Source organism: Brassica napus, chromosome A6 (assembly GCF_020379485.1).
Source record: "Brassica napus cultivar Da-Ae chromosome A6, Da-Ae, whole genome shotgun sequence".
NCBI classification, from domain to species: Eukaryota; Viridiplantae; Streptophyta; class Magnoliopsida; order Brassicales; family Brassicaceae; genus Brassica; species Brassica napus.
Window position 1 is genome coordinate 18,126,966 of NC_063439.1, and position 26,227 is coordinate 18,153,192.

At 38.3% G+C, this 26,227-nt stretch overlaps 5 protein-coding genes and 1 pseudogene across 5 annotated transcripts; 4 read left to right on the forward strand and 2 right to left on the reverse strand.

Annotated features, from left to right (window-relative positions):
- The first annotated feature begins 221 nt into the window (after nt 1-221).
- LOC125610117 (probable inactive poly [ADP-ribose] polymerase SRO5) lies at nt 222-1,754 on the forward strand. The gene is made up of 3 exons (XM_048781891.1): nt 222-865; nt 999-1,359; nt 1,455-1,754. The coding sequence occupies exons 1-3, from the start codon at nt 402-404 to the stop codon at nt 1,563-1,565; spliced, it is 936 nt and encodes a 311-aa protein (XP_048637848.1). The 5' UTR covers nt 222-401; the 3' UTR covers nt 1,566-1,754.
- Nucleotides 1,755-1,852: 98 nt separating this feature from the next.
- LOC106437368 (delta-1-pyrroline-5-carboxylate dehydrogenase 12A1, mitochondrial) lies at nt 1,853-5,415 on the reverse strand. Its single transcript, XM_013878267.3, has 15 exons — nt 5,167-5,415; nt 4,814-4,893; nt 4,593-4,696; nt 4,423-4,490; nt 4,173-4,344; nt 3,951-4,034; nt 3,755-3,859; nt 3,558-3,671; nt 3,335-3,466; nt 3,153-3,242; nt 2,969-3,058; nt 2,676-2,888; nt 2,476-2,586; nt 2,319-2,398; nt 1,853-2,232 (listed from the first exon to the last, which is right to left on the reverse strand). Exons 1-15 carry the CDS (start codon nt 5,256-5,258, stop codon nt 2,094-2,096), a joined length of 1,674 nt encoding a protein of 557 aa, XP_013733721.2. The 5' UTR covers nt 5,259-5,415; the 3' UTR covers nt 1,853-2,093.
- A 2,639-nt stretch (nt 5,416-8,054) lies between these two features.
- On the forward strand, nt 8,055-9,544 carry LOC106424852 (annotated as a pseudogene).
- Nucleotides 9,424-11,531, reverse strand: LOC106424828 (neurofilament heavy polypeptide-like). Its single transcript, XM_013865579.3, has 6 exons — nt 11,364-11,531; nt 11,174-11,279; nt 10,651-11,020; nt 9,921-10,563; nt 9,779-9,834; nt 9,424-9,700 (listed from the first exon to the last, which is right to left on the reverse strand). Exons 1-6 carry the CDS (start codon nt 11,404-11,406, stop codon nt 9,665-9,667), a joined length of 1,254 nt encoding a protein of 417 aa, XP_013721033.1. The 5' UTR covers nt 11,407-11,531; the 3' UTR covers nt 9,424-9,664.
- A 5,542-nt stretch (nt 11,532-17,073) lies between these two features.
- Nucleotides 17,074-18,346, forward strand: LOC125609973 (uncharacterized mitochondrial protein AtMg00810-like). The gene has a single exon (XM_048781607.1). It carries the CDS (start codon nt 17,174-17,176, stop codon nt 18,344-18,346), a length of 1,173 nt encoding a protein of 390 aa, XP_048637564.1. The 5' UTR covers nt 17,074-17,173.
- Nucleotides 18,347-21,951: 3,605 nt separating this feature from the next.
- Nucleotides 21,952-24,985, forward strand: LOC106347839 (calmodulin-binding protein 60 A). Its single transcript, XM_013787447.3, has 7 exons — nt 21,952-22,341; nt 22,794-22,872; nt 22,957-23,009; nt 23,090-23,574; nt 23,659-23,819; nt 23,899-24,105; nt 24,173-24,985. Exons 1-7 carry the CDS (start codon nt 22,256-22,258, stop codon nt 24,620-24,622), a joined length of 1,521 nt encoding a protein of 506 aa, XP_013642901.2. The 5' UTR covers nt 21,952-22,255; the 3' UTR covers nt 24,623-24,985.
- The last annotated feature ends 1,242 nt before the right edge of the window (nt 24,986-26,227 follow it).

Genomic DNA, 26,227 nt, shown 5'->3' on the forward strand with positions numbered 1-26,227 from the left:
AAGTGGAGTAGTCCATCCATCTTATATATTGCTAAGGATCCCTTCTAATATCCGATGTGGGACATTTATCCCTAATATCTTTTTCCCTGTAATAATAATAAAATCATATATTTATTTATAAAAATAGAGCGTGTTTAAACTTTGTTTACGTCTTCTCCACGTAGAAAAGGACAAAGACTACTGCGTTTCTTAGATTTAAAGGAGTTTCCTATAAATATATAAACAAAGGCAACACCGCCGATTACAGTAACCAAAGGCGGTTCTCCCACTTTCCATTTATGCAACTCTTTCCTTATATATTTGCACTTGGAGCTCAAGTTCTTGTTCTTTCTCATCAATCATAAACACACAATACTATTCAAACCTCGTGTTCCACACGGTTTGATTCTTTTCTTGTTCCAATGGATTACGCAAGAACCGAGTTTCAAGCTAGTTTAGATTCGGACCAAGAAGGATCAACGATATCTGAATCTGGAAGCTGTGATTCTTATGAGCAACCAAGACCTTCTTTCGCCGATGAACACGGTCTCATGGAGTTGTTTGAAGGCGACAAAGCTTACGATTTAATCTACCGTAACTGTAAGTCTGGTCTCGGAGATCAATGCCAGCTTCTCTCCATCCTCAGAAACGGGTTTCGCACCCTCGGGGCTCGTGCAAAGCTCAAGACTTTCCAGGTTTTTCAAGAGGCGGTGGAAATGAAACACGTCGGTGAAGGCGGCGGCGGGAGTAGAGTCAAATACGGTTGGTGCGCCGTCACGAAAACAGAGTTGAAATCTATTTTGGAATACGGGTTTAGCCAGCCGAGTAACGACGGTTCTTATGGTCGTGGGTTGTATCTCTCGCCTGATAATGCTCTTCTTGAATGGTAACTTTTAATCTCTTTTAATCTTTTTGTTTTTTATTTATTATTATTAATCTCAAATCTATGAAAGGGCTCAGACTAATCTTTTCTTGAAAAGGTTTGTTTCATTGGTCTCATTGTTTGTGTGTTCTCTTAGTGTGAAGGGTTCAGCTGCGGAGTCGGAAGATGGGATGAGATTCTTGCTGCTTTCAAGAGTTATACTTGGGAAGTCTGAGGTTGTTCCACGAGGGTCGACTCAGTCCTGTCCTAGCTCTCCAGAGTTTGATTCTGGTGTTGATGATTTATCTTCTCCGAAGAAGTATATTGTGTGGAGCACTCACATGAACACGCATGTCTTGCCTGAGTTTCTTGTCTGCCTCAAAACTCCGTTTAACTTCAACAGTCCAAGGAGACTGAGATCACCATGGATGCCGTTTCCTTTACTGATCAAAGCATTATCCAAGTTCCTACCTCCTTCTCAGATATTCATCATTCAAAAACACTATAGAGATCAGCAAGTAAGTGTCCTCTTTCTTTCTTCTTCCATCTTTGCTTCATTTTCATGTAATTTTCACACATTTCTGATTCTTGCTTCCTTTTTGTTCAACAACAGAACATGAGAATCTCACGGAGCGAACTAATACAACGAGTCAGAAGAATAACCGGAGACAAACTGCTTGTACATATCATCAAAGCTGTTGGAAATAAAGTTCAACAACAGTAAAAGACTCCATTGCAGAGACATCATCACTCTGCTGCATTTATGGATTCTCCTCAGTGTTCTCAGCATCACAAGGATCAAGACCGATTCAGAGATTTGTAATGTGTAAACATGAGAGGACTCTGCTGTTTGTCTTTCTCCATTGATAGTGACGAAATTTTATATTTATCCAATAGACTATTTTATGATCAATAGGTTTAACAGCATTACTTTACTGAAGAAAATTAACAAAGTTGACTTTCAACAACATTTGTATCATTTCTCTTTAGCTGATTTCTGAACAAAAAACAAATGAAAACGGATCTAAAATGTAAAAAAAATAACTTCAATAAGATTCAACAGAGTTTCACAATATTAATAACCAGCCTCAGCCGTTGACTAACTAAGTCAACGCTTTATTTCATGATTCAGAAGTAGTTGTTATACCTGCCCCCTCAATACTGAAACTACAAGCAGTAGAGAGGTAGTAAACTACAAAACTCCACTTTTATTCGATGCTTACAGCAAAACTAAGTGCTCTCTTTTGCTCATTTAAGTAGATGGAGGAAGCTCCCAACCTTGTGGAATCGGACCGTAGTCATAGATGACCTCTCTGTGGCATGACCACACCAGCTTTATTGCCTCTGGTGTTCCTATCCCTGCTCCTCTTGGATCTCCAGCAGGTCCAAACCTGTGTGTTATAATATGAGCATTTAGGTTTTCTTCTCAAAGAAAAAAAGAGAGATGTTAGTTTGAGGGGATTTTTAATAATCTCACCAATGATTCTGAGGAGCTCCAGTTGTTCTTCCTCTGAGTCCAGCATATGTAGTCCCATTCACCGAGTTTCCTATCACTTCCTGCACACATTTGTTACATCATTATCTCTGAGATAAGAGACTGGTTGATTGATGCTGATGATGGTGCAAAGACTTGCCTGGATAAAGATGGGATCGTTTGAAACAACAGCTGCAGTTAGGTGAGCGTGCATCCTCTCCAAAGCATCCAACACTAGAGGAAGTTGATCCTTTTTGTATTCCGTTACAATCTGGACATCACATACAGAAACAGAGCTAAGATTATTTTCAGCAAGGAAACACACGGGAATCATTCAGGTAGTAGAAAATGATATAATACCTGAAACGGTCCAAAGATTTCTTTGGTGACGAGTTCGTAGGTTTTACTGTCCTTCAAGATTTCTTCAATGGGAACATAAACTGCAGTAGGCTCCAGAGCTCCGTAGATAGAAGGAATAGAGTGGTTTTTCAATGGTTTCCCACCAAAGAGTAGCTTTGAGCCAGGAATCTGAAGCAGATTCTCCATGTGCTCCACCATTGCCTCAGTTGTGAACTGTAAACAGTAATATAAAGAGGATTAGTGTCAATGATACAATCTCATATTGGATGATTAAGCAAAAGTATGAAACTTACTGTTAGGACAGGGCCAATGGTCAAGTCTTCCAGCTTGCGTCTTCCCGCAAGATCTTTTAACTTGGAGAGGAGAGGGGTTTTTGACCAGTTCTGGAAGAAAGAAAACACATTCAAAGCAACAAAGACAAATTTAGAAACTGGAAGTAACAAAAAGAGATTCAAAGGCAGTTTCACCAAAACCAACCTCGTGCACAAAAAGCATAGACTGTGCAGAACACTTCTGTCCACTGCACGCGTATGCATCTTGATCACATACCCATGCAACATAATCAACCTGACATTAGAACACCGGGTCAAAGATCACACTCGCCATCTAAAGAGACTAATTGAAATAGAAATATGAAGTTTATATATATAATAAGGAACCTCCTGAACATCAGGTCCCAAGACTTTCCAATCAAATCCAGCATCTTCCAGTCTGATCCGACCCTTAAGATCAAGTGCTAACTTTTCAGCTACTCTGGAGCTACCCGTGAAGAGTGTCATCCTTGGATTCGCCTGCGAAATAGGCAAAACATGGATTCAGCTCAATTTAAGAAGGAAAAAAACATGTGGATACAAATAGACTTGTGTATTCCAGAACACAAACCTCTAGCAATATCTTGTTCATAGTCTTGCCATCGGAATTAATAAAGTCAACATCTTCAACGGGTAAACCACAGTAGTGAAGCAACCGCATCATTTGCTCCATTACAATGCTCACCTACCACAATAGTGAAACAATCATGAAAAAGGAGAATATGAATAAGTTTTATATGTGTGCCGAGATCATATAAGTACATATACCTTGCTGTCCACTTTAAGTAGAGGTTTGTTACCCATGTATAAAGCCCCCATCAGCTGAAGTAGTGGAATCTCAAGTGGGAAATTGAATGGTGTAACAATCGTTACCTGCCAACACAAATTAATTTAACGATTTCAAACACAAAGCAAGAAAACAGAATAGTCACAAGTTACAAAGAATCTAGTAAGAATGACTTACAGGACCATAAGGCCAGCGGTAGCCATGACTTTGCTGACCAAGGTGATTCCCAGGTACTGCAAAAGACCTTGCCAGGAACCGCACCTGATAAAAGAAAAAGTGAAGCAGACTCATTTCACAAATATTCTAAAGCTGTAACTTCATGGGGTTCAGCCACATCAATGAATGCATATAGTTCTTGAAAGTGGCAACCAGGAACCAACATAAAAATAGTTCAGGTACCTGATCACCGCAGAAGTTCTCTAAGAACTTCCGTGTGACGAAGACTTCTCCAGCAGCTTGCTGGTAACTCTTTGGAGCAACCCTTTGAATCAACCTCGTGAAGAAATCAGATACCTTAGGTAAGGCGAGCATATGCGCTGCCTTTGTCGAGATATCTCCATATAAAAGGTATCTGTAGAGAGCATGACCAAAGGCTTTAGTATATTGAAATGAGATGACACAATTTCTTAAATTACCAAGCAAATCATACCTCTCTGGAGACTTGAAAGGGTTGTGCAGACCATGTTTCGGACACTGTGCTAAGCTCTCAATAAACGGCTGCAACATTCAACAGAGAAAAGATAAAAGTTAGAATTGTGAAGGAGACCCATGTTGGCTATTACGATTAATGTTTTTTTTTTTAATGGATGATCTCCACACTTGAACTCCCGATTCCTCCACTTCAGCAACTTTGATGAAGGGCTCTCCATTGAGAGGATCCAGAAGCGTGTTGTAGTTCGAAGATCCTATCCACTTTCCTTGCACTACAGATACAAACGAAAGTACATCTCAGAGATTCCACACACAGCAATATTGAAAGCAAGAAGCTTTCACTCGTTTACTATGGCTACAATGAAAGATCAGAGAGATATGACACGTACCAAAGCTCTGTACTTCAGCAGGGTGAGCACCAGATATCTCCTCAGCATCTACGGTAGCAAACGGTATAGAATGATTCAATCTGCAAAAACGGTAAGCAACGATCACATCAGGAACATTGTAATTATATGTCAACGGCAATGAGAAAGCGGATCTCTAATCATTACATAAAAAAAACACAGTCAGATGCGGAAACTCGATGATGTAACCAAGACCCAAATCCAAATCTCAGATTTTTTTATAACACCAACTTGCTAAAGTTTTTGTCTTTTTACTTTTAATTAAATCTTTACTGAGACTGCTAAGGGCAAAACATGCAGTCTTTAAAAAGAAACATCACTTGGCGAGATCAAACCTGGAAGAGGTGAAAGAAGCGAGGAAGCTCGAGGCTTTGTTGTCACAGAGAGACTTAGCTCTCAATCCTCTGCTCGCCAAGACTCTGTACATTGCTTTAAGATCCAAAAGAGACGGAGAGAATGATGAAACTCGAGACGATTTTTGGAGGATTACGAGATTGGTGTGTGTGGTGGTGTAACCGAGTGATTGGCTTATAAAACGGAAGGAGACTAATTGATTTTGCTTGAATTACGTAAATGACTTTTTTAGATATTTATTGATTTTTCCCTTTATTTTATTATTATTTAACGTTCAACGTAATAGTTTTTAGAGTGATTTACACTATAAGACAGTTTATGAGTTTTTATTACACTTTAAGATAGTTATTGCTACTAAGGTAGTTTTTCCTAACTACAAGCTAACTAAACTTATTCTTCTAACAAAATGGGTCCCACAGATTTGGTCTTATTTTCTTTCTCTTTAATGGCAACGAAACTTGAAGAAAGATACGAAAACAATGGTTTTAATGGCAAAAGTGGACGAAGAAACTGAGGATAAAAACGTTTTGTTGCATTTCTTTTTATTTAATCCATCATCTTCTTCGGAAACAAAGTGTAACGTTTGAACTTCTCCGACCACCGTCTACGTCTTCCTCACTAGCCGCTAAATTAGGGCCAGATCTGTACTACGAACACCAAACGGCCACATCCTCTGTCATTGCTCCAGCTCTCATGTGTGAAGTGGCTGTAAATCAAAAACGACCACATCCTCTGTTATTGCTCGAGTAACGGCAAGCTCCTACAGCGAATCACCACTATGCTGCCTCATTTAGTCATCGAAGAATCACCTCCACCATGCTCAGATCTCTGGTCGTGTCTGTCTGGAATCCTTGTCGGTCTTCCTCTCCGTCACAGAATGAAAGCTTCAGAACAACAATGGTCAAGTTTATAGTTTTTGTACGTTTGGTCCTTCAAGATTTTTTTTTTCATTTTTGACTTTAGACTTTCAAATTTGCAGAAATGACATTTGATTTTATCCCAAATTTATTAATGTGCATTTTAACCTTTGTTATATGCAAATAAGCACACCAATGTTTTTCCATGGGGTATTATTCATTTATTGTGTACGCAGTTGTAACGATATATGTATGTAATCATATGTATATGTCATTATGTACACAAAATTTCACTATCCACATGGTGATCGTTCATATGTACACCATGTAACTTGTGCAATGATTCACATGTACACACTGTACAAAATGTTTATTTTAGCTAAATTGCAAAATATTCTCTCCATTTCCGAAAGAAGTATTTTCTAAAATATTTACGCATATTAACGCAAAAGACAAGTAATCACTTGTTAAAATAGCACAAACATATTACTAAGGTTTTACAAAATGCACAAAAAAATGAAACTATAACTTTTGAAGCCATTTGATGTGTACACTATACCACGTACACATTTTCTATTATCCACATGTACATTGATTCACATGTATGCAATGTTTTTTATTATCCATGTGTACATTGATTCACATGTACGCAAATTAACTTATACAACAATACATTGATTCATAGACCTCTCATGTAATGATGCAGCATGTATATTTTCAGGCAAAAGATAAGTAATCACCTGTAAAAATATCACAAACATATTACTAAGGTTTTACAAAATGCACAAAAGAAATGAAACTATAACTTTTGAAGCCATTTGATGTGTACACTAAACCACGTACACAATTTTTTTATTATCCACATGTACATTGATTCACATTCACATATAAATTATGGGACCAAATCCAAAGGATTTATTTTCCAATCAGGAACATCTGAGGCATAAACAAAATGAAACAAAACGGCATGTACCAATGTTGCAAAATCAGAATATTTGCTTGGTCTGGATTGCACAATTAAAAGTTTCAGGAAATATTCGTGAACATAATAGAATTTTGAGCCAAATTTGAGAATAAACAAGATTTGGAGGATCACATGTGAAAATAATCAAAATTTGACCATTGTTGCTTCAATGAAGCTTTCTCTTCGATCTGCGACTAAAGTGACAATGATTCCAACGTCCACAACTCTGGTCCCGAGCATGACGACCACGGCGAGGAGGAGACGATTTGAACTTGACGTGGATAGCGGTAGAGCTAAGTCGGAATGAAGCTTAGGGTTTGAGGTCGCCGACAATGGAGTTTCCGTTAGAGAAGAAACGACAATTGTTCGTTGGAGAAGAAACCAAAAGGTTTTTTACCACTCCAAAAATGATCTTGATTCTCTTTTTGTTCTATTTTCATGAACGATTGTTCATCATAAAAGAAATTCTTGTTTGAAATCATGAGAGGAATTGTCTATATTTTGTTACTAAAGATCAGTTCTTTTCATTGTAATAACTCGTTCTGCAAATTCAATGTCTTTTTGATCTGTAAAAAAAAAAATTTGAGCAAAGAGAAAACAAGGAAAAGAAGAAGAAGTGGGACCTAGTAGTTACAGCTTATTTTGGTTTCAACTAGCAAACGTAACGAAAAAGGAAGAAAGTTAGAAAAAAGTGTTCTGGTAGTTGAAAGTGACTTATTGTGTTATAAAAAATTTAAAACTGTCTCTCAGTGTAATTCTTTCTAGTTTTTAATTGCTAGTTATATAACCCCATGATGACTCATCATGATGAAGAAACATATTCTAATCTCCTCTAATTAAATGGAGTAAGAAGGTTAATCTTTTTTATTAAAAATTAAATTTGTAAAACTGAACAGATTTGGATGTAAACAAAAGAGAGTTTAGTATCTATAAATCTTAATTTTTAAATTAATAGTATCAAAATGGGGATAGCTTTGCTGAGTCACGTCCGCTTGGGTGCTGACGTTCTTGTTTTTGTCTTTATGCTAAACCATTAATTAATAAGACTATGGCGAGAGAGAAACAGAGTAATGCTATTGGATATTCTTACAAAGCTCACTGAAAAAGGGATCAGAAACAAGCTCAGTCTGATTACAATGAAGGGTGGGCAGAATATGGTGAATGTTCTTCAATATTGGTTCCAAGCTAGAGGAGTGTAGTTTGAATTTTGAGTTTTGAGGGTTGAGTATAACACTAGGTCCACACAAGCTGTAAGAAGGCTTTTTTGAATAAATTTAAAATTCATTCAAAAAAAAAGAAAGAACCGAACTTATTAATCCAAAACTCATTCCTTCTTGTTTCGAAGATTTGATCTCTTTATAAGTTTGGTATATCTTGTTTCTTTGATTCTGATTCGTATTTTACCTTTGGGCTTTAGTTGTATTTGAGCTTCTTCAGGTAGATGATAGATATGTAGTTCTTGGTCTTGGCGAATAATGAGATTAAAATTTTAGTTACATGTGAAATGCAATTACTATTACCACCACTAGTGACAGACAAGAATCATAAGAGTTTCACCTGATTACTTTCCAGCTATAGCGACTCCGGCTAAGAAGAGAGACTCATGTGGGACTTCAAGAGACTGCAGAAAGATCCTCCCGTGGGGATAAAGTGGTGCTCCTCAAGATAACGATATCATGCTCTGGAACGCTCTCAATCTTTGGGTACAATTTTTTTAACCATCATTTACGTGTTTTGTTTGTTTCAAACAAATGAACAATAAACGAATTTCATTCTTCACTGCCTTTGCAGACCTAATGACAGTCCACGGGATGGAGGTAAAATCTATCCTACTATACTTATTGCTTCGAGCAGACATGTTTCTTGCTAGACTAACCAAACTTTATATTAACCTTTAGGTACCTTCAAGTTGACTCTTCAGTTCACCGAGGACTACCCGAACAAACCACCAGTAGTTCGGTTTGTTTCACGAATGTTTCATCCAAACAGTAAGATCGATCATTCACTTGAATAAAATAGCAAAGACCAAATACGAGTGCTTGGTCGACGACTTACTTTGGTTTTTGTGAACTTATGCTGATGGAAGGATTTGCTTGGATTACAAAACTAATGGAGTCCAATATACGATGTTTCTGCAATACTCACATCAATCCTGGTGTATAACTTGCACATTGCGTCTTCTGCATTGTGGGGTTAGTGCATGAGCTAACCAACATCTTATTTTGTTTGTTTTACAATAGTCTCTGCTTCGTGACCCAAATCCTAGTTCGCCAGCAAACTCCGAAGCTGCAAGGTTGTTCATTAAGAACAAGCAAGAATATAACAGGAGAGTAATGGAGATTGTGGAGCAGAGCTATGTATATTAACATTATTCAATATTTGTATTTGACTATTGAGTAGTAATTGGAGATTTGAAATAGTTTTATCCAAAATATATATTTGATAACTATGAATAAACGAAGAAACACATCTCAAATGAAGAGACAGAGAAGAAAAAAAAAAACAGAACACAATTACATAACCAAGCAAATAAAATATTTGGTGTCTTCCAAACCAAACTTAGGAACGCGTTTCAACTATGTACCTTGAACAAGCATTCAAACCAAAAGGAAAAAAAGAGACGATTGAGATGTGAAAAAACGCTTCTCTGTTCTTCATTCAAACTTGGATTTCTTCTCCTGCCCCCACAACAACCTGCAGTGAACAAGTTCGTGTTAGTCATTTAGTTACAGAAGCAATTCGATCCTCTGAACTAAAAGAGATTTTACTCACGGAGTTTTCTTTGTTCTCCATTTTGTTCATGTGCTTCAGAGATTTAACTTCTTCACCTATACAAAAAAACATTTAACACCATATAAATGAACAACACAATGTCACAACCTTTCAAAAACACTGAATAATATAATTATTTTACCTTCCTTAGCAGCAGGTTTCTTGGTGGACTTCTTAGTCTCTTCTTGAACTTTCTTAGTCCTTGGCTTAGTTATCCTTTCAGGTTTCTTCTGAGACTTATTGTCCTTGTTTTCTGGAACTGCTCTAGGATTGACAGAGTTGGTCGCTACTGCTTTCTTTGTCTTCAGGCTGTTCTTAGAAACAGTCTCCTTCCTGTTTGCACGTTTCTTCTCTGAAGGTTGAACAACAGTCACCATTGGAGCTCCATCTTCTGATTCTTGAACAACCTCTGGCACATCCGCTTGGTTCACATTGATTACATCCAAAGACCTCCTAGTTCTTTCTTGTGGGATGTTTTCAGAGACCTCTTCCTCCTTGGCTTCTTCTATGACAGCTGAATCTTGGGAAACATCCTCTTTCATGATCTCTGATGTGATGATCGAAGCTACAGGAGTGGAGAGTGAACTCTGGACATCATCATCATTCTTCAAAGAACCAGTTGTTTCTTCAGCCACTACAGAACTAGTCTCTGAGACCTTCTGCGCCTGCTTGGATTCTTCTGAGATACCGTACAGTTCAGATAGTTCCTTCATAGCATCAGCAAGCCCATCCATGTTGTTACGAGCAGCATATGATTTCAACTCCTCTTTCATCTTGTCAAGTGGCTACATTCCAAACACACACACAAAAACACAGTGAGTGTAATCAAAACAAAAACAATCAAACTTTCATAGAACCAACAAACTTTTTACCTCACACCCTGCATGAAGAGCAAGTTTAAAAAACCCAAGAGAGATCGAGTGTTTCGCCACTGATTCAGCAAGTTTGATATGAGTCAGCCAGTAAGTAGAGGAAGACAAATCCTCCACTTTTCTCCGAACCCCTGATCTCATCACACTAGAGACAGGCGTTACATTCAAGCTCCTGGCACTGCCTACTGGTCTCTTCGCCTTGGTCTCAGACAAAGAAGTGACGCTGCTGCTTACAGATCGAACAGAAGAGTTGCTTGAGGCCTTGTTTGGAATAGACATTCTTCTTGGCGGCTTGGCTCGATCAACACTCTTCTTAGCAGACAAATCAAGAACCGTAGTACTCTGACTAACAGCAGATGCAACTCGTCCCCTGAGATCCAAAACCAATTCACAAGAAGATTTACATATAGCATATAGCCGGCTATCATCGTATCCTAACATTCAGAGCTACGAGAAATGTTCAAATCAGTAACCCAGCGATGCATCATACAATCTTAATCCTAATCAACGTGATGAACAGTACCTTCTGGGCGCTGAAGAGCCTGAGAAATCAGGAACAGGAGGCTTCCCTTCCTTGGATCTGAGAGCAGATCTGAGAGGATACCTCAGCTTCGAGTTGATTGAGTTTCCTATTACGATCAGAACAGAAAAAAATCACGAATCTGAAACTGGAATCGACGATCTAAGAGAGGAGGAGTTTAAGATCAAATTACCAGAAGCAACAGAGCTCACGCTTTTCTCCGTCGATTTCTCCATGGATGCTCTGATCTTTCTCCTTTGCTTTTTTGTTTGTTTTGGAGTGGGAAGAAACTGAAGATTTCAATTTTTGAATTATGTGTGAGCGGAGAAAGCTAACTTATAATAGCAAAGCAATCTGATATTTTTTTAAAAATAATAGACTCGCGTGTGCCCCCTGTACTATATATTACGTTCTCTTACGACCCCAATATTTCTTTTGGTGCTTATTTTGTCCAATGTAATTAGCATTTGACCAATAACTAATGGAGAAAAAAGAAATTCGGAATTATGTATGTAACTATTCTTATATTCACAGCTTCTTAATCATGAAAAAATGATTTTCAGGAATCATGTAATCGGGACTTTAAAATGGGGATTTGGTTCAATCAATAGTTTGGGGTTGAATAAGAAGATATCTAAAGTGTAAGGGTCTACTTTTGAATAGTTTACAGAATACACGCTTAACCTAAATTTTTGTTGCAGTTTGCCTTGAGAGCGGGAACTTTGTTGAAGTCTCTTTAGAGTCAATACGAACGGTCCGATTCGGAATATTTGGAATCTGAGGGCCTACCATTTCCCAGACGCTCCGTTGTGTGGGGTCTCTGTGTAGTTATTCTTCAAAAATTCGAATTCAAATAACGCGCCGCTGAATGATAAACCGTTGTTTTAAAGATTGAGATTCAAGGGCCTTTTAAAAGTGCAGACCCATTAATGTTTATTGGGCTTATTTTGGGCTCCCTCCAATAGTGTGAAAACATCCATCTTCTTACAATTAAGGAACATGAGACAAAGACAATTTCTTGTCCGAATAGCTCAAACGAGTCATTAATGTGATCTTTTATGGGAGCGGGAGAGAACACTATTGGAACGAGAGAAGACGTAAGACGTGTAGACTTTTAACATAGGATCATCAGTTCTTTAACATCATTATCACGTGTAGTTATACTATCTCCTCGATTGAAGCATTAATATATTATATACACGGAAAGTTTCCTCCGCTAGCTTCTCTTCATTCCATACTTGTAATGCTAATAATAAATTAATAAGCTTTGTATCATTCGTGATGTCTTCGTCCTAATAACATCCATTTCCCCCTCTCCACAACCCTAATCATATAACACACATTTAAAGAAGAGGTAGAAGAAAGGGAAATGAACAAATTATATTTCAGAAAACGGTTCTATTAACTTTTTTGTCAAGGGAATCTGAGGTTTAGGGGATTGGGAGTGAAGCAGGAGCTGAGGAGGTGTTGAAGGAAGTGGAGGAGAGATAGGGAAGTAGGGAACAGATGGGTGAAGGAGAAGGTGGCAAAGATTCTGCAAGCGATGAGAGATAGAGGCGGAGGAGATAGTGAGGTTGGAGAAAATGTGGAGGCGCGTGACTGGAACCGTTTGCTGGAACATATACTGGACTATGTCGGACATAGTCAGGGTCAGCTCAGAAATTTTGGGGAGGAGGATTCTGTGGCTATGTCTATGTATGTATTTTTTTTCAAAACTTTTGAAAACCTGTTGTGAATGTTTCACCTAAACCGGTCCTGGACATAGTTTTAGAGAGGGCAAAACGGGGTTCCGTTTGTTCCTCGCAGTTCTAACTTTTCTTTTAAATATTCCTTTGTTTAGCTTTTCTGTTTGATGATATAAATGGATGTAACTTATATTATTTTTTTCTGAATTGTAATATGTGATTATTGTAAGAGATGTCTTCTGTTTTTGCATTGTTTTTTTTTTATTCACCACCTCTCTGTTTAGTCTTTACCTTTTTGTTTATTCTTATCTTATTTTTTAGTTATGTGTTTTAATAATTGGCATATTTTCCTAAATCGATTTACAAAATAGAAAGATGCGAGGGTAGTTGAGAGAGAAAGGACACAATCAAGATCAAGGCCTTATAGACAAGGAACGTGCGTCTGATGGGATCATTTAGGAAATAGTTGAGAGAGAAAGGACACAATCAACTGGCAGTATTAGTCTTTGGTCAAAAGTCAGACAGTTCGTGGGAAGATGGCAACAAATGCTGAATTATTTCTACAAACATTCCTTGTGGTAAGATACAACACGATCCAGTAAACAAATCTTTATTAACCATCCTGTTTTTATTGCTAAACTAAATACAGACAAGAGGAAGGCCAAATTTTGAAAAAAATAATATAGTTGAAGTTTAGATGTTTCCTAAAAAATATGTAAATGATTAGCTTGATCTCTCGTCTTACACAAGTGAGCACTTCTATGTATATGTGCATAGCCCAAGAAGTGTTCTCGTGGGTTTTAAATTCTTGATGATTTTGGGTGATATGATTACTATTCGTCAAGTCTATGAGTAGTGGTATGTACTTGCGGTGTTCGGTTAATAAGTTGCTAAATTTCAGTTTTATTGCTTAAACGATAATTATTTATAAATAGTTTTAGACATCGTTGTAAATCATCAACGATCTTTTATACTTCACATTGCACACTGTATTACTTGTTCAGAGACTATGATTCTAGTTGTGTTTGAATAATGTGACTAAAGTGTTTCTGACAGGTTCGTATGTGTCGCTAGACTGCATAGTCCATGCTTATAATTTTAAAAACATACAGAAAACAACTTAGACCAACTCATTTTCGTTTTTGCTTTTTCGTTCTTTAAATCACGCGTCTGTTGAAAAAAGAATAAAGAAAATCACGCGTCTATGTTTATGTTATGGGTTGGTCTTGATAATGGGTAGAGATGTCAATGATAGAATATGCCCAACAAGATTCTCTGACGATGTATTGTACATTGATAATCAAGGAACATAAATCATTTTATGGTATCAGAGCTATAGCTCTTGAGCTCGTCTTTCTTCTTCTTCTTCTCTTCTTCTTCTCTTCTTATTCTCTCATCGATCTTTCTCTTTTTCATTTCCATGGCGGCCAATCCTCCGGTCAAAGAAAGGGCCTTTGGCGTCACTAACATCAAGTCCCACATTCCTATCATCTTGGACTTCGATGACCACAACTATGATGCATGGCGTGAGCTATTTCATACTCACTGCCTTGTGTTTGACGTCGTCGGTCATATCGACGGAACAAGCATACCGGCGGATGATAACGACGCTCCTTGGATGAAACGTGACGGACTGGTCAAACTTTGGCTTTACGGAACCCTAACTCAACCTCTGTTTCGCTCAACATTCAAGACCGGCGGGACTGCGAGGGACATTTGGGTGCGGATCGAGAATCAGTTTAGGAACAACAAAGAGGCACGCGCTTTGCAACTGGATCACGATCTGCGCACCACCGAGATAGGAGACCGTTCCGTTCATGAGTATTGCCAAACACTCAAATCTCTTTCTGACCTCTTGGCCAACCTCGACGTTCCTGTTCCTGATAGGACTCTCGTTATGTACCTACTGAATGGTCTAAACGAGAAGTTTGACAACATCACCAACGTTATCAAACACAAAGATCCGTTTCCAGCCTTTGACATCGCAAAATCAATGTTGCTGAATGAGGAAACACGTCTTAAACGTGGGCAAAAAGCGCCAGCCACTACTGATACTGCCTCCTCCTCTACGGTTCTTACTGCCTCCACAGAGAAACCTCAGCAACAAAAATTCAACAGAGGCAACCGCAAGCAAAATCGAGGACGTGGTCGCGGTGGTTTCAATCAACGGCCATGGATCAACAACTGGAATCCTAACTGGAACAACAACAACGCTCAGTGGCCTCTACCATTCTACCCCGGCTCAATGCCACAGTGGCCAACGTATCCTACACCATGGGCACAGCAGGACACGCGAGGAATCCTTGGGTCTCAGCCTCAACGTCCTCCTCAAGCTCACTTCGCTAATGCCCCGCTTCAACCAACGACCGATTTCGCACAGGCCTTCAACACCATGACAATTGCAGGCCCTGGCGCGGCAGATTGGTATATGGACTCTGGTGCAACGGCACACTTGGCATCTTCCTCAGGTATGCTTAACTATGTTCTTAAAGACTGCACCGGAAAGACAGTCATAGTTGGTAACGGTTCTCAAATTCCTATTACTTCCTTTGGCTCTACTTCTATTCCAGCAAATTCTCGTGCTTTAGCTTTGAAAAATGTCCTTGTTGCTCCTAATATCATTAAAAATCTACTTTCAGTACGTCGGTTTACTAATGACAATTGGTGCTCTGTTGAATTTGACCCTTTTGGCTTTACAATAAAGGATCTCAGCACCAGGAGAATTCTTCTCTGCAGTGAGAGTAATGGCGACCTCTACTTTCTACCAAGTCATTTCAATAAACCGGCTACTGCTCTCATGACTGCAGCCCCATCTTCACTTTGGCACAAAAGGCTCGGACATGTCAATAAAGCTTCTCTTCACTCTTTGATTTCTTCAAATTCTATTTCTTGTAATAAACAGGTATCTCACGAAATTTGTGAAGCCTGTCAGTTGGGTAAACACTTGAAACTTCCATTTTATGAATCAAAAACAACTGTTTCATCACCTTTTGAGCTGATTCATTCAGACGTTTGGACATCACCCATTTCGAGTTTAAGTGGAACCCGTTACTATGTTCTTTTCTTAGACCACTACTCACATTTCTTATGGGTGTTTCCTTTGCGTAGAAAATCTGAAGTGTTCTCAAAATTCATACACTTCACTAACTATGTTCAAACGCAGTTCAAGTGTCAAATAAAATCACTACAATGTGATAATGGTGGGGAGTACAACAACACTCAGTTTCACAACTTCTTCTCTTCCAAAGGCATTGTTGTACGTTTTTCCTGTCCTCACACATCCCAACAAAATGGGAAATCGGAACGTATGATTCGTACCATCAACAATACGATCCGAACCCTTCTCTTTCAAGCTCGCCTTTCACCTACTTATTGGGTTGAAGCTCTTCACACCTCTGTCCATCTTCTCAACATCCTCCCGTCCACCTCCATACACAACAAAGTACCATACACTCTTCTTTTCAATAAAAAGCCTACTTGTGATCATCTAAAAACTTTTGGCTGTTTGTGTTTTCCTAACATTAACTATGATCATCTTCATAAGCTTGCAGCTCGCTCTTCTCCTTGCTTATTTCTCGGATACCCAGCGAACCATAAGGGGTACCGTTGCTTAGACCTCAAGACAAGGAAAATCATTATTTCTCGTCATGTTGTCTTTGATGAAACAATCTTTCCAACGGCACAACCTCTGGCCAACAAGAAAGAAGAATATCATTTTCTTGACTCTCTCTCAGAAACTTCTCCTCTATTTAAATCCATTCTTGAGAGTCCTTTTCTTCAGCCTCCTCCTTTGATCACTTCCGCTCCCACTCAACAAAACATTCCTTCGGTGACCATTCCTCCTGCTCCATCTCAACCTCGTCACCATATGACAACAAGGAGCAGAGACGGCACTCGAAAAGAAAAACAGGTCACTTCCTTGCTCTCTACTTCAATTTCTCCAATTCCTACAAGTCATTTAGAAGCCCTTTTAGATCCAAACTGGAATCCTTCTATGACTGATGAGTACGATGCCTTAATTAAGAATGAGACGTTTAAGCTCGTACCTCGACCAAACGATACTAATATTGTTCGTTCCATGTGGCTATATAAGAATAAAGTTGATGCAGATGGCAACCCAACTCGCCACAAATCAAGATTGGTAGCTAACGGCAAGTCTCAAGAAGCAGGCCTCGACTATGACGAAACTTTCAGTCCAGTTGTTAAACCAGTCACTATTCGATCGGTTCTACATTTGGCCTTGCAGCGCGATTGGGCTATTCATTAGCTCGACGTAAAGAACGCTTTTCTTCATGGCAGGTTAGACAAACCGGTTTATATGCATCAACCACCGGGAATGATCGACAAGACTCAACCTTATCACGTATGTAAACTCGAAAAAGCTCTTTACGGCTTGAAACAAGCACCTCGTGCCTGGAATGCTCGATTCTCTGAGTTTGTGACAAAGCTTGGCTTCAACAAAAGCAACAGCGACCACTCACTCTTCGTTTACAACAAAGGACACGATCAAGCATTCATCCTCCTCTACGTCGATGATATCCTTCTCACGGCATCAACACCAGCGCTTAGACACACCGTCACAAATCTGCTCAAAGCTGAATTTGAAATGTCAGACGACAGACCCCTCTCCTACTTTCTTGGAATCAAAATTGAGAAGAACTCCAAAGGTATGTTGTTGAGTCAATCCGCATATGCCAAAGATATTCTTGCTCGTATGTCGATGCATAATTGCAATCCAGTAACAACACCGGTGGACCTCAAATCAAAGTTATCACAAGACGATGGCGATCCCATTCATAATCCCACTGAATACAGAAGCATTGCTGGTGCGTTGCAGTATCTTACACTTACTCGTCCGGACATACAATACGCGGTTCACCAGCTGTGCCTTTACATGCATGACCCAAGACTCCCTCACTTGAATGCTCTTAAGCGCGTCCTGCGATACCTCAAAGGCACTCTCGACCAAGGTCTTCAGTTATTCAAGTCCACGTCTACGCAACTGACTGCCTATACCGACGCAGATTGGACTGGCTGTCCGGATACTCGCCGCTCTACCTCTGGATATTTCATCTTCTTGGGAGACAACCTCTTGTCATGGTCCTCCAAACGACAACCCACGGTATCTCGCTCTAGTGCTGAGGCTGAATACAAAGGCGTAGCAAATGTGGTTGCGGAGACTTGCTACATACGCAATCTCTTACTCGAGCTAGGATGCCCCCTGACCACGGCTACACTTGTGTACTGCGATAACATCAGCGCGATCTATCTCTCCAACAACCCTGTCAAACATCAAAGAACAAAGCATGTAGAGATAGATATACACTTTGTGCGTGAAAAGGTGGCTATGGGACAAGTACGAGTACTACATGTACCATCTTCTTCTCAATTTGCGGACATATTCGCTAAAGGACTCCCATCCTCACTGTTCAACGACTTCAAGCACTGTCTCTCCGTCTGGTCACCCAACGATTCGACTGAGGGGGGGTGATAGAATATGCCCAACAAGATCCTCCGAGATCCTTGGATCACATAAGTTTGTTATATTAGTTCTCCTGTAATAGTGGAACAGACGAACGACATTGTGTATATATTTGACGATGTATTGTACATTGATAATCAACATAAATCATTTTAGTCAAATGGGCGGGTTGGGCGGGTTTGGGTATGTCCGGATGGGCTTTATTTTTTGCTGGACATTTTTGGTCGAAGTCCAAATAGAACTATGTCCAAATGAGACCATAACCAAATAAGACCATGATTTGTTGGGCTATCCATGGACGTTCATATGCTCACTTAATGTAAACAACATAATTTCAATTTTAAAGATTTAAATTTTTTAAAGTTTTCAATTTTAAAAATGTCATATACTTAAATTTTATGTTTTAAACTTCATGTTTCAAAGTTATAAAACACACAAAATAAATTCAAAAGATTTATGATTTCGTCTGACTTTCGGAAACAGAAACAGTCGTCAGACTCGCCGCAAGACTCGTCACCAGACTCGTTATGAACACAAATCACTGATCCATCTAACATGTAACCCATAACACAATATTAGTAGATGATACGAATCAGTAGCTAATAATGAAAAACCATAACATAAATCATGAAATCAAACCTTAAGAGATGATGAAATCAGAAGTTGGTGAAGAAGAACCAAAAGAGAATAGAAAAAGAACGAAGACGAGAAAGAAGAATCGAACACGAAGAGGAAGAATCGAAAACGAGGACTCGAAGAGGAAGAATCAAAGACGAGGATTCGAAGAGGAAGAATCAAACACGAAGAAAAATTGCAAGAGTGAGACATGAAGAAGAAAAAAGTGATTTGTGTTTTTTCCCAATTTTCCAAACCCTAGACATTTAAGTTTATTGGGCCGCCTATTGTCCAAGTGGTTAAGCCCAATGTTGTCCATGAATATAATTGGGCTCACCCATCTGGACAAATTTTAATTATTGTTTAATTTGGGTCTGTCCATTTTGGACCATATCAATTTGGATACGGGCCACCCATTTATAGCCCGCCCATTTGATATCTCTAATAATGGGTACGTCGACGTCTTTGTTTGCTCGCTAATGATGTGTACGATTGGTCTACAAGACAGGTTTCTGTGTCTATAAAAGAAGTACCTATATAGAATCACCGTGGAGAAGGAGAACTAACAAATCATATCAACTTCGTATAATTAACCTGCTTTTGGCACGATTTACGGATATATGAACTTAATAAATAAATCCACTCTTTTTTTTTTTGACTGATAAATCCACACTCTTAATATGATGAAGAACTGAAAAACATTTCACATCTGCAAGTTGGCAAAGAATAGTGTCAGAGATTCAGATCAGAGATTAACATATGTTGTTTGTTTGTTCTACTTGGAAAGACATAATCATAGGACAAGACCTTATGGCTGGGGCATAAATTATTGTTATCCATATGCTTCTTTTGTGACCTATATAGCAAACTGATTCATATACCATGTGACAATAACAACAAGGATGGAATTATGGGAGAACTTTTTTTTTGTCAACATTATGGGAGAACTTTAACATGATTTTATACGGATGATTGCAGTTTTTTCTCATGCTTAATGATTTCTTTTCTTGGCCATCCATAACTATTTTTCTTCTTATTTTTTTAAAAAAATAATTTAATCTAAAATTCGATTGAACAAAAACTAATATTTCTCTTAGGATAAAATCAAAATAACATTTTTAAAAAATCTATAAACTCCTCTTCTACGTACATGCTAAGTACATGTAATTGTAAGATACCTTTTCATCATCTACATTTGTAAAACCACTTTACATTCCTTTAATTTTTCTAATTTAAGTCGGTTTTGAAAACAATATTATAGATAATTTAGTGAAAGTTATAAAATAATGTTAACAATTTGAAAATTATTGCGTTTAGGTAAAAAAAAATTTTTAAAAAATAGGGATTCAAAATAAATATTGTATGTGAGAGCAAAGTTTGATTAAACGTAAAAACACTTATTTAAAGTTGTAAACAAGCCTTTTTTCAAAAAAAAAAAAAAAAAAAGAAAAAACTTTTAAAACGTGACGTTAGAAAATAAAGAAAGGTTCAAACGTGTGAGCAGATATAAAGGTCAAAACTTTTTAATTAAAAAAAGAGCTATTTTGGTAGAAATATACAAACAGAAAGATAATTAGGTTTCCATGCAAAAAAAAAATTAATTAGCTATATAGACAAATGAACGAAGCGAAGTTACCTTGTTGTCCTCTCTATACTCTCTCTCTGCTTCATCCTCCTCCTCCTGGCGTCAACACCATGACGGAGCATGAGCTCCGATCTCTACTCGAGTTCCGCAAACGTATCCGCATCGAGACCTCCAACTAACGCATATCTCATGCTCCGCTACGAGCAGACTCACCGACCCCTCCACTTGCCCCGAGAACTGGCCCGGTATCTCCTGCGACCCGGAAACGGTTCAATCATCGCCATTGATCTCGACCGGCTCGGTTTATCAGGAAAACTCAAATTCAGCACACTAACCGGTCTCACCTCCCTCCGCAACCTCACTCTCTTCGGAAACAACATCTCGGGTCAGGTCGTACCTTCCCTCGGAGCCATCTCGTCTCTCCAGAGACTAGATCTGTTGGATCACTACAAGAAAAAGACTTATAACCCGAGGACCACAATCCTCACATAATCGTCGGAGCTTTGTCGGTACTTATTACAAAGTACAAAGTCGTCGGTTGTTTCAGACGAGATTCCAGGAATCTGTTGGCCGGCAACAGTAACACCGGAAAATAGATAGAACAAGTTATCGGAGGAAAATAAATATGATTAGAAAAAAAACAAAAAGTAACAGAAACAACAAACAATGTTTTGATTTTATAGCGCTTTTACTAATATAGTGAAAGTATTTGAACATAATGGAAACAGAAAGTGAAGATATTGCTTCTGTAAAGATCAATTTTATTGAATGATGTGAAACCATAACACTCTGTTTTGGATATACAAAAACAGAGTATGGAAAAAACGAGCTGAACCGTCTTGGTATTATGGTGGTTTTACTTTCTCAGACTTTTCCAGTGAATCTCCACCGCACGATCCGACACTTTCAGCGTTCGATTTATCTAAATCACGACCAATTAATCCATCAGGAAAATAATCTAAAAAGCCCATGGATGGAGCAAAGCCTAATTTTTCAAGAATCTGAAATTTCTGGGTGCAAGTTATGTTTTTTCACATATGTGGCTTAGTTTAATATAATAAGATGTTTCGAGAAACGTTGTTTATCGGGAGTTCAAAACTGAACGAAAATTATTTTGGATAAGGTGGTGAAACAATAGATGACAAAGAGTAAAATAAAGACAACCAGACGTCGCATAATTTTGTTAGACGTCAAAGAGCTAGGGGCAATTTTGAGTTAAAAAAAAACTGTACAGTTTGTTTCTTTGCTATGACCATTTACCTAAGTAATCTTTCAAACATAGATATAGCGTGCAATTGCTCTTAAAAAAAAGGAAAAAAAAAAGAGAAAATCGAGGGGCACCTCGTCAGTAACGCGGTTTGGGTAGACCCTACCTAGACACGCAAACGCCACCACACCGAGAAAACTTCACAACACCAATTCTCTCCCCACTCTGTCTCTATCTGCTTATTGCATAGTCTCTCTTTTGTCTTCCTTTTAAGTTTTATTTGTCTGAAAGAGCTGGTGGTGTTGTGGTAGGGAAGAGAGGTGGCTAGATAGTTCCAATATACGGGTCTTGCTATCAGATTTAGGAAACTTCCGTTACACTTTTTGTTTGGATATAAAATACATCCTTCTTTCAGTACATATAGGTTCTGATTTTATCACAAAAAGAGGTTTTTGTAAATGGTTGAAACTCTCTGTGAATTTCGACGGCTCTTGTTGAATTCGTGGTGGGTATGTCGCACAAGAGGGAGTTTGAAGCTGGGAAAGCTCGGGTTGAAGGTGGCTCAACCCCGGAGGATAAGCGTAGACGATTCAAAAGGTATTCTCATCTTCTTAGCCTGTACCTGTAATAATAATATCTGTTTTGATTCAATCGATTGGATGATCTAGCATAAAAGCCAGTATATGATTTAGAGTCTAAACGTTTTGATCTTTTATTATTCCATGGCTGTGAACTAGAACATATTTCGTTTAAGACAAACTAAGGATCTATGTGTAAGATATGTGACCATGGATTCTTTAGGCTGATTACATGTGAGGAGACTAGTTGTTGTGTTTGTGGCTTGAAAGTGACAGTTAGGTTTGGTTTTGACTAAACAAAGAGTGGCATTTTTCTATGGAGATAAACTGGATTGGAACACAAAAGTCTTCAACTCCTCACACTACTAGCACTATATAATGTTTATAAAAGTTTTAGATTTTTCTGAGTTAAGTGTAACCCATCTACTATGAACTCTCATATATGTTTTTTTTTTTAATCCAAAAATGTAGTGTGGTTCAGGAGGTAATGAGATTGCAAACTGTCAAACATTTTCTCGAACCCGTTCTGGAGCCCTTAATCCGTAAAGTGGTACGTTTCATTTCATGTTAGTAATCTATCTAACAAGTAATTGTTTTAGCTATATATGTATTATATAAATATCCATTGGAACAGGTAAAAGAAGAAGTTGAATTGGCTCTTGCAAAGCATCTAACAGGCATCAAATGGTAAACCTGCCTTTTCAGAATAAAAAATATTAGATTTTTTATCTGGCTGTTCTCTAATAAACAACTTTGTTCCCATTCAGGATTTGTGAGAAAGATATTCATCCTTTGGAATCAAGGAACCTACAGCTGAAGTTCTTGAACAATCTATCGCTTCCTGTTTTTACTTCAGCTCGGATAGAAGGAGATGAAGGTCAAGCTGTAAGAATTGGATTAGTAGATTCTTCAACTGGTCAAATCGTCTCCTCAGGTCCAGCATCATCTGCAAAGCTCGAGATTTGTGTTGTTGAGGGTGATTTTGAGAGTCATAGCGGTTGGACAGCTGAGGATTTCAGGAACAACATTGTAAAAGAGAGAGAAGGAAAGAAGCCTCTGCTCAGTGGAAATGTTTTTGTGGTTCTTAGTGATGGTATCGGCGTTATGGATGAAGTTTCACTTACCGATAACTCTAGCTGGACTAGGAGCAGGAAGTTCAGACTAGGGGTGCGAATGGTGGATCAATTTGAGTTTGTCAAGGTTAGGGAGGCAATCACTGAGTCCTTTGTTGTAAGGGATCACCGAGGAGAATGTAAGTGTATTTTCTTAAGAACCAGCACCAGAGTTGAGAGACTGTTACTCTCTTAATCTGAGTATTTTTCGCTCTTTCTTGCAGTGTATAGAAAGCATCATCCTCCTTCTCTGTTTGATGAAGTATGGAGATTGGAAAAGATAGGGAAAGATGGAGCATTTCACAAACGACTCAACTATTCAAATATAAACACTGTGAAGGATTTTCTAACACATTTCCATCTAAACTCTCCAAAACTCCGGCAAGTAAGATTTGTCTTCCTTCCTCTAAATGATTATGTAACTAGAGGCTATTACCTAATGATGAAGACTAATGTTCTTGCAGATTCTTGGTACTGGTATGTCTTCAAAGATGTGGGAAATTACTTTGGACCATGCTCGATCCTGTGTTCTTGATAATAGCGTCCATGTGTACCAGCCTCATGGATTTCACAAGGAAACTGCTGTTGTCTTCAATGTCGTAGCTCAAGTTCTTGGACTGCTCGTGGATTTTCATTATGTTCCTGCTGAGAAGTTATCCGAGACTGAAAAGGTACTGAGATTCCCCTCTCTCCGTCTCTCTCTATAGATCTTCTAAGCTTTGATTGTTTCTGATTCAGGCTCAAGCTGAGGAGATGGTTATTGCTGCATTGAGTCATATAAATGAAGTAATCTCGTATGACGATGTGTCTTCCATGATGAGGAACTTTCTCAATGTCCCGTCTTCTCAAACCAGTGTTGGGATTGATTACTCCGGTTTGAGTCTAACCAGCATGGACGGTTATGGTTTTGTGCCAAACCTTCACAACACAGCAGAAGGTAGTGGCCATGTAGACATGGAAGTTACTCCACAAGGTTTATACGACGACTTCAACCTCTGGAACTGCTCTCAGATTCTTGGCTTGGAAGAACCTCAATCCGATTTGCAGAGTGCGCTTGACGGGTTCATCATGTCAGAGAAGAATGTTGTGGTCGGCAAGGCACATAGCAGAAGGTGGACAAAGCTTTTCAGTGTCTCGAAGTGGCTGTCTGTATTCAAGAATGTTACAGTTAGGAAAAATCTGAAGTGAGTGAGTTAGTTACAAAGCAAAAAGGAAACGACTCGCCCTGGACGGATTCGTGTGTATATACAGCTTTGTGAATCTCGGGTTTATGGTCGTCCAGAGGCGTTCCAAAGTGTTTTTTTTTTTCTTCTTCTTATGTTTGCTCTTTACATCTTTGTGTTGAAGATGTGAATATGTGTTAGGGAAAGCTTCATTTTTGTTGAAGGCTTGAAAACAGAGTCTTTACTGCAAGTAAGTAGAGATACACATCCACTTTTGGACTTGGTTTCTTGCTACTTGGATTATTATATATATTTTGGTTTGCCAGGTTATGTGAAACTACATAAGTTGAATAATTCATTTTCTGAATCAGATGTGTTTGCTTTTTTATTTGAATATAATACATAAAATAGTCAACTGATAACTTGATCTTGGATACATGTAATACTTTGCTGTTTGGGTGGAAGCTTCGATACCGGATAAATGTGCTAAGACCTATGTGGTACGGTTTACGAGAAATCTGATTAAGAGCTTCACTGGGCACAGTTAGATATCCATCACCTTTGTAGTAACTAGTAACCGTGAATGTCATAGGTTTCATTCATACACATGTTCTGTAGATGTGAATGGAAAATGTTTGGCAACTTTAAAACCATCCTCATAACTCTTTAAAAGATGTTCACTACATTGTCTGAAATTTTTCCTCAGTTACTATGAAAAGAAAGTTGCTCTTGAGATGTCACTTGTCCAACTATTTTGTTGAGCTTAGAGCAATATGAAGTCCCTATGTCTATGGAATTGCGACGTACATGATTTCAAGTCCTCTTTACTCGGAACTTAATCTTGATTATGCTTTCTTGTGTCCAGCTTGTTTTGTTTTTCAGGATGTTGCTATGATTTCTATATTAAAGCTGTGATGTATAAAGAAGCTAAGGCTGCAGGAACAGGCTCGTGAGTCTTGTCTTTCTATGCTTTTTTCTTCTTTTCATACATACAATCTCCTAATGATGTTTGTTTACTACTCAATGCTCAAGGCATCTAATAAAGTTGACAAAAAGATAAAGGAAAAAAGACGTTATCGAGTAAAACAAAACACAGGCTTTTTTCCCCGGTTCGGTGCAGCCAAACTACTTTGGGCTTTGCTCTGAGCCCAGTTCAGAAAAAGTCTTCCGGTTCATTCGGTGTAAGATCGGATCTCAAACCGAAATCTAGATTGTATATTACCAAAAGTGATTATCAATTTAACATATGTATGACTCAACAAGAACATTTCCATCACACATTCTGCACAAAACACGCTAATTAGAGCTTTCATGCTCCCATTTGATAACATTGGTTCACCAAAGATGTAAATCATAAAAATATTAGAATATTTAGTTGAACCACCTTGACAAGGGTACGTATAACAAAGAAGGCCATCAAACTAAGTTACTTTTTGCTTCATTTGCACATATTTGATGTTTCAAAGCTACCAAGTCATATGTTCTATATTATCTACATTTGTCAGAAATTCTATCAATCTATGATATTGATAGGTATGCAATTTCTTATAAGAAAAATCACATTTATAAAAATTAACCATAATATTATATTGATCTACAATAATCACCTTAAGTAATATAAGCATATCTC